Source organism: Orcinus orca, chromosome 5 (genome assembly GCF_937001465.1).
Source record: "Orcinus orca chromosome 5, mOrcOrc1.1, whole genome shotgun sequence".
NCBI classification, from domain to species: domain Eukaryota; kingdom Metazoa; phylum Chordata; class Mammalia; order Artiodactyla; family Delphinidae; genus Orcinus; species Orcinus orca.
In genome coordinates this window covers 89,094,873-89,108,135 of record NC_064563.1, presented here as the reverse complement: position 1 = coordinate 89,108,135, position 13,263 = coordinate 89,094,873, and the positions used below count along the sequence as shown (strand labels likewise).

The window sequence follows — 13,263 nt, the reverse complement described above, 5'->3', positions numbered from 1 at the left end:
GATCACTTATTTGTTCATCTGCATCATTCAGTCAGCTATCCATTGCTTCCAGATTGCTTTTTATCTTGGAAATTGAATTATCTTTGGTTCATTTTTTTAGTTTCTAGTTCCTTGTTACAGTGATCTGTGTTTATATTGATAATCTTTCTTAATTCAGTTAGCATTTTGATTATTACCTTTTTGAACTCGAGTTCTGGTAGACTGGTGAGCTCTGTTTCATTATTTTTTATTTTAGGGGATTTCTCTTGCTCTTTTAATTGGGAGTAGTTCCTCTGCTTTTCATTTTAGTTAAGTTTCTCTGTCTCCATGAATTTAGGAGAAACAGTTATCTATTTTGGTCTTGAAGGAGTGTTTCTATGTGAGAGCATCCCTGTGTAGACTGTGTATGTCCAATGTTTTTGGTGTGAGGGCTGGTTTTGATATGGACACCAGCCATGTCTGTCCTCAGGGTGTACTGGCCGTTGTCACTCTGATAGGGGTGTGGTTGGTGTTGGGGGATCTAAATCCTGTGCAGGGTGTGAGGCAGGACTTCCTCTCTGCTCAGTGGCAGTCACCACCTTGTCAGGTTCCCAGTTGTTGCAGCAGAAGCTCTGAGGGTCAGGCTTGATCAGGCTCCATTACCCTTGAGTGCATGCTCCGCCCCAAAGGTGGGGAGGGCTGAAGGAACTGGGGCTCGTGCACTTACAGAGCACCAATGTGCCGCCTAAGTAGGTGACGTCAGCTCTGCTCAGACACAGCCCAGGGTCACATCTCTTCCCCTGCTGTGTTTGTCCCAGATCGAGTGCAAGGCTGTGGTGTGGAGTGGGCAGGGCCGGGGCATTTGCTAGGCTGGGGCTGGGGGTCAGGGCACTGTGGCTGCGGGGACTGAGGTGGCTGTGCTGCCGCCTGAGATCTGGGCTGCCTCTGTGGCAGCCTTCTTATAGGACCGATCTCCCCCAGACCCAGCATTGAGCTGTGCTGTGGGGTGGGCGGGGCCGGGTGCTCCTGTGGTGCTGCTGGAACGAGCTCTGACAGTGGTCGCCGGTGCCCCACCTGGATCACAGCCCAGTCCCCCAGGGCTGTCTCTGAGCAGCTAGGTCAAGCCTTCTCCCTGGGCCTGTCTGCCCCAGATCCTGCACCAAGCTGCAGTGTGGATGGGGGTGGGGAGTGTTTGCTCAGCTGGGGTATGAACCACTGCCTGCTCCTGGGGTGCTGCCCGAGTGCCCGCTGACAGTGGCTGCTGCCACCCCACCTAGATCAAAACCCAGGCCCCCCCGGGGCTGTCTCTGGGTAGCTAGACTGAGTCTTTTCCTATGGCCCGGTTGACCCTGATCTCACACCAGACTGTGGTGTGGAGTGAACTGAGCAGGGGTGTTTGCCCCGTTTGGGTTAGGGATTCTGGTGAGGCAGCAGCCACCAGTGCAAGGCTCTCTCTGCCCTGGCTGTTGCAAGCCAACTTGTGTGCACTCCTTGTGAGTCGAGTTAGGCTTCTGCAGCTCTTCTATCTGTCCCAGCAGTTCTCCCAGCAGCCAAAGGGGCTTGTCTCCTCCGTTCAGGGTCCCAGGACTGAACACTCAGACTGTGGCTTGGCCTGCTCACTCCCCAGGGTAAGGGTCTGCCCATGTGGACCTTCTCCTTTCAGATCCCTCCCAGGGACACAGGTCCCAATCTGATGCCTTTTTTCTGCCCCACCCGGTTAAGCGGAGATCTTTCTTGCAGCTTTGGTTGTACAGAGTTCTTCTGCCAGTTTCTAGTTAGTTTTCTGTGACAATTGTTCCATATGTAGACTTTTTTTTTTTTTTTTTTGCGGTACGCGGGCCTCTCACTGTTGTGGCCTCTCCCGTTGCGGAGCACAGGCTCCGGATGCACAGGCTCAGTGGCCATGGCTCACGGGCCCAGCCGCTCTGCGGCATGTGGGATCGTTCCCACCGGGGCACGAACCCGTGTCCCCTGCATCGGCAGGCGGACCCCCAACCACTGCGCCACCAGGGAAGCCCGTAGACGTATTTTTGATGTGCTTGTGGGGAGAGGTGAGCTCCATGTCCTCCTGCTCCGCCATCTTGATCCCTCCTAGGCAAAGAAAAGGCATTCCTAGAAGAGGGCATGTCTTGAGTAAAGGCAGAGGCAAGAATAGCTAAGTTTATATTTTCACAAATAGAGGCATAGATGGTACTTATTCTGGCTTCATGACCTTCTAATGAAGCCCCCCTAGAATGCATTTCAGTCCCCGTTAGTTTTATGGCTCATGGTTGGTTGATGCTTCTGATCATGTTGATTTTTTTGTTGGTGGAGGTATTACTGTTCAGTTAAAAAAGCCTTCAAGGAGTGGAGCTGCTTGATCTGCTTTCTTCTTTCATCCATCCAGTCCACCATTTATAGCTTCCTGTACTCGGCTATATGACCCACTCACAGTCCTTACCCCTATCTCCCACTCTCACGTGCTGTTCACAACTTTCTTCTGGCTACGCTCCCATTTTCTGACTTCTACATTTTAGCTCCTACTGTTCTATCCTGACTGAAATGCTCTGCCCCCTGGGGGAATCTTCCTAGATCGTCCTTGTGCCTGCATTTATCTTCCTTCCTCTGAACTCCTAAAGCACATGGGCACAATCACTGGTTTGGTGCTTATTTGTAGTCTCTATCTACCTACCTACCTACCTACCTATGTACATCTATCTACCTACCTGTATCTATCCACCTGAGGTCCACCAACTCCTTGACATTTTGTGTGAAGTTGTATGTAATGTGCATATGTGCATTTTCTGTAGAGCAGGTCTGCGACTTCCATTACTACCTCACAGGGGTCTATGATTCCAAAGTGGTTAAGAACTACAGTATCAAGGCAATACCAGACATATAAGAAGTACTAGTTTGGCTGAGAAGAACTGGCCAAGTGCATAGCTGAGCTCTAATTGCAGAACTACACAGTAACTGCTGACAATGAGAGACTTAGGTCTGGAGACATCTCTTAGTCCCGCCATGTATATAAAAAATACCAGATTTGTAAAATTATAAATCTATATCCAATTACAAATTATATACACCTAGAAGTGATATAGATATGCAGAATTAAACTTCATGGTCTTACTAGGAATCATCTTTTCAGTGGTACTGCAGTTTCTCACCCACAGCTTTTCTATACAATATTCTTTCATTCAAATAAAATTAAGAACTCTGAATATCAATTTTTAAGTGTTAACGTTCCTTTTAAAAGATCCATTAGTGTCACTCCTGCCATAAAATGCATCTATTTGTGTACCAAATATCTATCATACACCCATGTACTAGGCTCTGTCATGCTGAGAATACAGTTGTACGCAAGATGTGATGGGGAGAGACGATAAACATATAAACAGTAAATGACAATTTCAGAGAGTCTTACGTGCTGTGAAGACAATAGGGCAGGTTATTGGATAGACGAGAAAGGAGGCAGGTGGCGTGCATCTGAGTGGAAACCTGAATGGTGAGATCTGGGTCACGTGAGAGCTGTGACACAGACGTGAGCATTGTCCGTCTGAGGAACACTGTGGGAGGCTAGTGGGGCTGGACCATGGTGAACAGGGGCAGAGTGGGGAGAGATGAAGTCACAGCCATGCTCTTCCATCAAGTGGACTCTGGCTGAGAATTTACTTCTTGTTGAATGCATGGATTCACACACTGATTTTCTAACTAACTTCAAACCCTAAATAGGACCATATCTTACTATTGTATGTTAGTTTACAAATGAGATTGAATTAGAAGAATGGGGAAGAAGACTGACTTAGCAAGAAGAGGATGATTTGGAGCCAGAAAACCTGATTTGGAGTCCAGGCTCCACCACTTGTTATTTGGGCAATTCATCGACCTGAGCGGCTCCACCATTTGTTATTTGGGCAGTTCATCGACCTGAGCATAGCTTCAGTTTCTTTGCTTGAAAATGAGAATCCTGACATCTTCCCCCTCCCCTCTGGCCTATACTCATCCATCAGATGAGATGGCATGTGTGAAAGCCCTCTTACTGCCCTGTGTCACATAAGGCAGCTGTCCCAGTGAATCTCTCGGTCTGTTTTTGGCAGCTGAGAAACAGAAAACAAAGGCGGACAAAAAGGGTATTTAATAGTAATACATTAACAATGACAATAAACAAAACAATAGCTATTATTTTGGGCCAAGCAGTACATTAACTGAGGTCCTATGTTACCTTGTTTAGTCCTCACAACAACGCTGTAAGACAGGTTCTGCGGTTATTCTCATTTTATAAAAGAGGAATAGGGAGGTTTCAAATGCGAGCACTTCTTCAAAGGCAAGTCCTCTGAATACCCTCATTCATTACCTATTTATTTTAGACAAAATTAGAATCAACTTGCTTATGTTTTCTGCCCACAGATTTTAGTACCTGTAAATTAAACAAGGATGAGCAGGTTTTGCTGGAGGTGGGCACCCTACTGGCAACAAGATAGAAACACTTATAAAAAACCAGACACGCACACACATACACACAAATGAAAACAAAGCAACCAAAAGTGAATTGATATAGTGAGAAAAGGGACACTTCTACACCTTCACAATAGTCTTCACACCTCAGAACCTGGAGGCTTATGCCCACCACATTAACTGGTGCTCCTAAGGAATGACATTAAATCACCAAAAAAGGACAGATCGTTTATTTACTCTCCAAGGGAAGGGCATCATGAAATTTAGAACATTTTTATCCAAAATGCTTAAAGTTATAAAACAGAGAAAAAGCATACTTATATGGGATACCTTATTCCCCAAAGACACTGAATTAAATATCATCACTGTATTATAAATATTAATATGACATACAGTATGATTCTACTTATATAAAGTTCCAAGTCTTGAAGGGTGCATACTTAGGAGGTATCAATAAAAAGAAGTGCAAGGAAATGTTTCTCATAAAGGTCAGGAGAGTAGTGTACCTTCAGGAGGAAAGGGTGGGACCTGTGATTGGGGAGGAGCCCGTGGGGACTTCTAGGGGCCAGCAGTGTCCTACTTCTCAACCTCAGGAGTGGTGATAGGGGTGTCCACTTTATAGTTCATTAAGCTGTATTTATAGGATTTAAGCACTCATCTATATTTGTGTTATATTTCACAATAAATAATGTTTAAAAAAATTAAACTTAAAGAAAAAACTATGACAAAGAACACAGTACCTCTGTTTAGGTGTGTTTCATGTATTTCAAAATTCACTTTTAAAAAAAAATTTTTATTGGAGTATAGTTGCTTTACAATGTGGTGTTAGTTTCTACTGTATAGCAAAGTGAATCAGCTATATGCACAGTTCACTGTATTCTCTTGCTGGTCCTGTGAGGAAGGGAGGGCAGGCATCCTCCTCCCCTTCCTCATTTTAAAGATGGGGACCCTGGAGTTCAAGGGGGTTACTCTTTTGTCTTCACCCATGCAGTCAGGGGGCGAGCTGGGACTCCCACCCCTGCCGGGTATCTCCGAGTGCCCAGCTCTCCTAGCCTCCACCTTATCTTTTCAGAACATTCCAGGCATAGAATCTATTGCAGAGCAATTGTGAAATCAGTTGAGTGAATTTTCGTAGAGATGAAAACCTCACCTGTCACTGTGCTCCACCGCAACCTTGTGCTTGTTCTGGGAATCGATCCTGGCCTCCCTGACCACGTTATACCAGGCCCTGAAAATCTTCTTCTGAAGAAAATGTACACACAGTGTTTGTACTTCTTCCTCGAGGTCAGTCAGGTACTGGGGATGAGAACAGGGAAAAAAGTGAGACAAATAACAGCACAGACAAAGAATTCAAGCAAATAAACAGTTCAAAAGAGAAAGAATCGAACCAGACACAAAACAAAGGACACTGGAGGCATAAGGAGAAAGGATGGTGTGGCAGCCAAGGCCATATCCTCTGTAAGGTATTAAAAGATAATGAATGGAATCAGAGGGATAGAAACAGTTATAAGACTGAGGGCGTAGGTTTCTAGTAAAACCACTTGAGCAATTATGGGACAAGAAAGAAGAAATTAGTATAAAAAAAGCTGATGTAATGACACATTACAGTTTATAGGGATACTCTGTATGTGAAAAGAAACGTGCTTAAGATTTTATACTAACAAAACGTTGACATTTTCAAATTCATTTCAAAGCAGTGAATTGAATTGCCTCTTCTATATTGTTCTTGAAAAAAACATAATGACTGTTGACATCTGGAGTGCACCTAAGTTTCTTACATGGGGTTGGGCAGAGACATGTATTTAACACTCCCTTCGTTGGGGCCTTACCTGTAGCCAGCTCCGGATGACTCTCCTAAGTAATATTTGGGAATAAAATTGATCAGCTTTGGCCATCTTCCTAGCCAGGCTTTCCCGACTCCACTGGAACCAGGTCAGTAGGCATTTCCTCTGTAGGGCCAAAGAGTGATGTCCTTTGGCCACCTGGACAGTTTTTTAAATGAGAAAAGGGAATTATTCCTTATATGTTAAATCATTTAAGGAAATACACATCACCTTGGCAAGGGATGCTGTAAACCACATACAGGCAGTTACTAGAGAGAATCATCTTACGGACATTCACCTGTGTCCTACAAGCTTTGACTACTGACTGTACTACTGTATTACATGGGGACTTTAGATTCACATCATGCATAGCCTTTCAATGCTGACTCCCCGAAGACCACAGTGACTGGCTGGTTATTCAGGAAATGGAACAAACAACCTCCAAAACCATTTTGTCGCTCGCACTGAGCTTTAAAGTGCATGGGCGGCAACATTCTTGGTTCCTTCTCCTGGAGCTTGGGCAGCAACTGCATAACAAACCTCTCTTTATTATGTGCTTAACCACTGTCTAATTGAGGAAATGCCAATACTTTCAATTAGTTTTGTAGAAGGAGCTGTCACTAGCACTGAAATTTAGACATTATCAATAAACCACAAACCATTTGGTAGAAAAATAACATGATGAATAATTTAGTATCTTACCAACTTAAAGGGCTCAGAGTATCATTCTACCAAAATAAACATAGAACTCAGACTTTATAGATTTTTTTTAAAAGTAACTGTTACAATCTCTTAAGAGGCAGAGGGAAAAGCCCTTCTCTCTTAGTCCTCCCCATTAGACCTTTTTCTGAGTCTTGTCTCACCACTGAGCACTGTGAATGTGACTGATCTAAGTGAGTCCCTTGGCAGTCACACATACTGGCCAAAATGACCATCACAGGAGGTCTCTGTGACACCTGGGAGCCAAAAGGCAAGGGGAGCCAGAAACACACAACCTTCTACCCTCTCTGCTCTCCATCTTCTAGGAAAACACAGAGAACCAGGGAGAAAAAGAAAGATAATCAGAAGATCCCTTAAAAATTCTGAAAACTGTTATTGGAACAAATGAAATATAGCACATGTGAGTTTAAGGGAAAATGCTAAATAACTCTTCTGAAAAAAAACCCAAAAACGTTATAAAGAAGCCAGGAACTGTTTAACTGGACGCTTTTTCTTTCTTAATTTTTTCTATCCCTTCCTGGATGTCAGCTCTGCTGGATGAAGAAGATACTGCTTCCTCTTACTGTCCTCCAGAACTTTTCCTTTTACTTCTTTCTGTTTTTTTTCTACCTTTCTTACTTCTTCATTTTTTTTTTTTTTTTTTTAACTTTCAGCTGGTGGTTGGTATCTACATATACCTCTGATTCCTACACAGCACAAAAGACATGCCTGAACTGGGCAGGATTTTTGGAGGAAGGGGTTGCTGAGCTCCATTCTAGTTTTGTAACCAATGTGCTGTGTGACCTTAAGCAAGTCAGTTTTCCTCTCTAAGACTCAGTTCCCTTATTTACAAATTGAAAGAGAAGGAGAGGATTACTAATATTCTAAAATTCTATTATCTTGTGTGGTAGGATGAATAGTGGCCCTCAGGGATGGCCACAAACTAATCCCTGGAACCTGTAAATGTTACCTTACATGGTAAAAGGGATTTTGCAGATGTGATTAAGTGAAGGATCTTAAAATGGGGAGATGATCCTGGGTTATATGGGAGAGCCCTAAATGTAATCACAAGAGTTCTTGTAAGAGGGAGGCAGGAGGATCAGTATCAATATGAGATGTGACATGAATGTAAGAGATTAGAGTGAATTGAGGAAGGGGCTATGGGCAATGGAATGCAGGCAGCCATTAGAAGCTGGAAAAGGAAACAGTTTCTCTCTTGGGAAACTCCAGAAGGCAGTTGTCTTGCTGACACTTTGACTTTAGCCCAGCAAGTCTGATTTTGGACTTCTGACCTCCAGAAGTTTAAGATAATAAATTTGTGTTTTAAGCCACTATGTTTGTGGTAATTTGTGATAACAGCATAGGAAACTAACACACTTGTTACAAACTAAAGAGGTGATTCTCAAAATGTGGTGCTCAGACTACTTGGATCAGAATCTCCTGGGCTACTTTTTTTTTTCTTTAATATTATAGTTTTTTATTCTACTGTTGTTTTTTTTAAATTTTTTTTTTTTTGGCCACACCATGTGGCATGTGGGATCCTAGTTCCCCAACCAGGGGTCGAACCTATGCCCCCTGCATTGAAAGCACAGAGTCTTAACCACTGGACCACCAGGGAAGTCCCTGGGCTACTTTTTAAAAATGCAGATTCCCTGACACACCGCCTCCAGCCCCCTGGCCAACAACCCAGACCTACTGAGAACACCTGGAGGTGGGAACAGGAACTTGCATTTTTATAAGCTCTCCAGATGGTTTTATGAATAGGAAAATTTGGAAATGCTGGATTCAGATCTGTGTTTTCCTGTTTTTATTTTAATTAGGTTTTTCTATATTTAAGGCCTATAACTGTCATTTTGAACTCAAACTCCTGTTTCTTTTTATATTCTTTTTTTTTTTTTTTTTTTTTTGCGGTATGAGGGACTCTCACTGTTGTGGCCTCTCCCGTTGCTGAGCACAGGCTCCAGACACGCAGGCTCAGTGGCCATGGCTCATGGGCCCAGCCGCTCCGTGGTATGTGGGATCTTCCCGGACCGGGCCACGAGCCCGTGTCCCCTGCGTCGGCAGGTGGACTCTCAACCACTGCGCCACCAGGGAAGCCCTCTTTTTATATTCTTATGAGTAAATTATTAAAAATTTAATTTGATTATTCACCTATAGATTATTTTGTTTCTAAATTTTATACCTTTCTTGATTTTACTCGGTCAAAAACAGGGACCAAAAAAGAAGAGCTGATAAGAATTTAAGAGTGAGTTTTTCTACTTCCTGTCTGGTTTTTCTTTGTGTATTAATAATTAAAAACAAAGAAACAGACAAAAGCCAGAGAGAATAAAACAAAACTAGGAGAGCTCAATTGGATAACAAACTATCTGATATGACTAATGTTTGTTGTAGTATATTGCAAGAAGCAAATTTCCATTCAGATTTCATTTCCAGACTCATTCACTCAGAAAACTAAGGCTCAGCCCTCCCATATCATTACCAGGAAAATAGCAATGCTTGGGGCACAGATGGGTCAAGGCCTCCAAGAGGAGGGATCCTCACGCCCTCAGGCCTGACCACCACAAATTGGCCTCCTTAGCTGGTATGAGATACTCAGTGGTTCCAGAACCACCAGTTAGGAGGCAGAGGACAAAAAAATCAGAGACAGAAAAACAGTGGGGAGGGCATTTAGGGAAGATAAAAAGAAAAGAAAGTGTGAAAATAGGAAGAGAACAAAGAGAATGAAGGGTGAATAGACTGGCTAGGGGAGGAAAAAGAGTAGCCTAAGTCACGTTCACAAAGGTACAACCTGCAGCATTACTGAATGTAGTGGGATTCTTATGATACCACAGCATTATTGTTCATCTTTAATCCTTGTTTTCATAACCAAGAAGATTAGCCTTACTTTTCAGTATTAACTTGGCCAAGTGTGTAAATAAAAGTGGTCATAACTGGTAGGCATTACTGACCTTATTAAGAAATAGAATTCTAGAGATAACAATTTATCTATTTTGAGCTTTTGATCATTTAGTTAAATGCCGTGTTCTGTGCACTGGATAAATTTGAATTTCAGTGGTATTTGATTTCATTTATCCCTGTGTGGTAGAGTGGATGACTATTCCAGATAATAGGATCAGACACCCACACACTTGCGTGTGATTTCATCCTGTCTCCCACTGGAGTAAATGGAGCCTCTTTCTCCTCTCAGTGACCTTGAGTTTGGCCTTATGACTTGCTGTGGACATGATACAAGCCAAGGTTTCATATGAGTTTACATAATTGGGTTTGGCCTTTGTATCTCAGACATTTGCCAGGTGGAAGCTTGCCCTGAATAACAGCTGGAGCCAGAAAGAGGCTGTGGAGAGATCTGAATTTGATCTAAACTGGCCCGCAAACATGTGAGTGGGAAATAAATACCTGAGTTGTAAGCCACGATATTTCAGGGCTGTTTGTTAGGCAGCTTTATTGCAGCAGAAATCTGATTAGTATACCTTACGGTAATTATTTTTCCTTTATTACATAGCTATACACTGCTAAAATTGAGAGAGGCCTCTATTCATCCTACCTTGGAGGTTCTCTAATAAAAAATGTACTCTAGTTTTTTCCAACCTATTCAGTTACAGAGGTCTTTCTCTACCTTGGAAGACCAAACTCAAACGTTTATCTAAAACAAGTAAATATCCACACTCAATTCATTTATCTCTCTGACTTTTAAATCTCCAAACGACCTCCAAAGCCTCATTGGGTGTTTATCCTATTTTAAAGTCCACTTGCTGATGTGGGGGGATAAGAGTGTGACACTGTACCTGGAGGTTCTGCTTGCTTTGCATTCTCAGTCTCTTCCAAGGCTCCAGACCTTTTTTTCTTAGCAATACGCTTTCATAATGTTCTTTGGCTATTGCTTCCAGCTGCTGGTTCCTCTTAATTCTCTTCTGCTTCTCTAGTTCTTTCTGGAAAAAATAAATAGGTGAAAATGCCAAGGAGGAACCAAAATAGTGACAGGAAGTTCCTGAACTTCCCTCCTCCCTTGGATGCACTGAATGTATAGCTACACATGGAGCACTTCCCTCTGAAAGAAATCCAGAAACTAGCTGTGTAACTTTTCCACATCAACCGAATGAGAAAATACCTACATTGATACATCAAAAATATTGACAGGAAAGGCTGAGACACAGGCTTGCCATAAACGCCACCCCTGGCTCAGTGCCCTATAATAGGGAGGGAACTCCCAACTCCCAGCTTCTTCCTAAGGAGTGAAGGATTTGGACTGCACATCTAGCACCCCAACTTTAAAGACAACCATTCAAGCAAGGGATGGGCCCCCAAAACACCAACAAGGCTTGTGTCCACGAGACACACAAGACTATAGCAAACAATGAAACAGGTCTTATTGGATGAGAGTACTCACTGTGGCTATGCTCCTATACTCACTCCTGTGCTCTCAGGACTCAGTCCTGAGAAAGCAGGCAAAAAGCCCATTTCCCAGTCTTTCCCTGAAAGAGATTTGACTTCATACTTTACGAACTGCTGCCTGAGGGTCCAGATTCTAATTTAGCACGCATCTAGGAGCTGGCTGAGATCCTCTCCAGAGCAGGAGGGAGCCTCTGGGTACTTCCTCTGCCTTCTCCCTCTGGCTCACTCCAAAGGTAAAACCAGATTGCTAGCATCTGTCTGAAAGGAGCTTGTACACACATTTTGCATGCTAGCTTTTGTGACTGCCACCTGAGTGGGATGGGCCCCTGGACTGCCTGGCTCTGACAGCCAGTGGAACTTACATTCACAAGTCCCATAGGACTACGGCAAACAAGCAGGCTTTAAACAGGCACAGGAGAAACACCCCGCCCCATCGCCCTGGCCATCCAGCCCCATGGTTATACACCTGGGCTCAGTGAAAGGGAGCAGGAAAAACACACATCTCCTAGTTTCTCCCTGGAAGGGGCTTAACGACGTATTTTCACAGCTGCTGCCTGAGGGTACAGCTTCTAATAATCAGTGTGTATCAAGGTGTGACCGAGATCCTTTCTTTTGACAACTGTCTTTTGACCAGGAACCAGAATTTGCTGGAAGAAGCACAGGGCCGCTTCTGAGATCCAGGCCCCTATAGGGAAGGCTGCTGCCTCTAAACCAGCTCCTTCCCAATCCCGGCTCCTGGAGAGAGAACCGCTTCTGCGCCCAGAGGATTTTTCTGCTTGCTTTCCCCAAGTGTCTCCCCTGTCCAGCCCCCTTGCCTCCAGCCTGAGGGTCTTCCCTTAGCCTGACCCTGAAGCCTGCCTCATTTACAGCCCTGCAGGCTGGCTTAAGAGGGTTCTGGGAGCTGGAAAGAGGTTCAGATGAGACTGCTGCATGGATTAGTGAAGAGCCGCACAGAAAGCACCTGCCCCAGAGTCAGCCCCCAGGACACAGGATGAACCAGCAGAGAGGGATTCCCTTACGCAGGCTCTGCATCTCCAACCCCAAGCGATAGGTCTTGGCACACGCTCAAATACGGGGAGCTACTAAGGACAAAGGCAGTGACAAAGCTTTGAGAGACAACCAGGAGCCTGGGCCAGGCTGATGAGATTCATCTTCTGCATGTGAGCACTCTGTCAAGACTAGTGGAGGTGACTGTTTTATCTAATGCACAGAAACCAACCCAGAGAGTCAAGAAAAATGAAGAAACAGAGAAATATGTTCCAACCTAAAGAGCAAGATAAACCTCCAGAAACCAGTCTTAATGAAATGGAGATAAGTGATTTACCCAATAGAGTTTTCAAAATAATGGTCATAAAGATGCTCACTGACGTCAGGAGAGCAATGCATGAACAAAGTGAGAGTTTCAACAGAGATAGAAAATATACAAAAGTACCAAACATAAATCATACAGCTGAAGAATACAATAACTGAACTGAAAAATTCAACAGAGGGGTTCAACAGCAGACCAGATCAAGCAGAAAAAAAGATCAGTCAACTTATAGACAGAGCAGTGGAATTCAACTGGAGGAACAAAAAGAAAAAATAATGAGAAAAAGTGAAGATAGCCTAAGGGACTAATGGGACACCATCAAAGGGAGAATAAACATAGGAGTCCCAGAAAGAGAGAAGAGAAAGGCGCAGAAAACTTATTCAAAGAAATACTGGACAGTTCAACTTCACATGGTCAGGCAGCTGGAAAGATGCTTAGCATCTGTAATCCCTTGGGCTTCAATGATACAGTCTTTTCCCAGTGCCAGTTCTAAATCTGCTCCATCCTGTAGTACTTTATCTGTGACTGTTTTTAACCACAAAATTCTGCTGATTAAAGAAGCAAATCCATATAAACTTGGCCTTTTAAACAATGCCTTCATTCTGTCGTAACCAGTCCCTCTTCCTTAACAACACTTTTCTTACTTAT

At 43.7% G+C, this 13,263-nt stretch overlaps 1 protein-coding gene across 4 annotated transcripts in view; it reads right to left on the bottom strand.

Annotated features, from left to right (window-relative positions):
* CCDC191 (coiled-coil domain containing 191) overlaps window positions 1-13,263 on the bottom strand; it is a 102,815-nt gene that overhangs the window by 7,093 nt on the left and 82,459 nt on the right. For 3 of the 4 annotated variants that reach the window (XM_033432129.2, XM_004272045.4, XM_033432130.2), the window contains 3 exons: window positions 10,700-10,843; window positions 6,222-6,374; window positions 5,543-5,688 (listed from right to left, as the gene is read on the bottom strand). In XM_033432129.2, the coding sequence (XP_033288020.2) occupies window positions 5,543-5,688; window positions 6,222-6,374; window positions 10,700-10,843 (443 nt within the window). Of the gene's footprint in view, window positions 1-4,056; window positions 4,355-5,542; window positions 5,689-6,221; window positions 6,375-10,699; window positions 10,844-13,263 lie in introns of those variants that run through there. The other variant, XM_033432127.2, reaches the window with a different exon arrangement.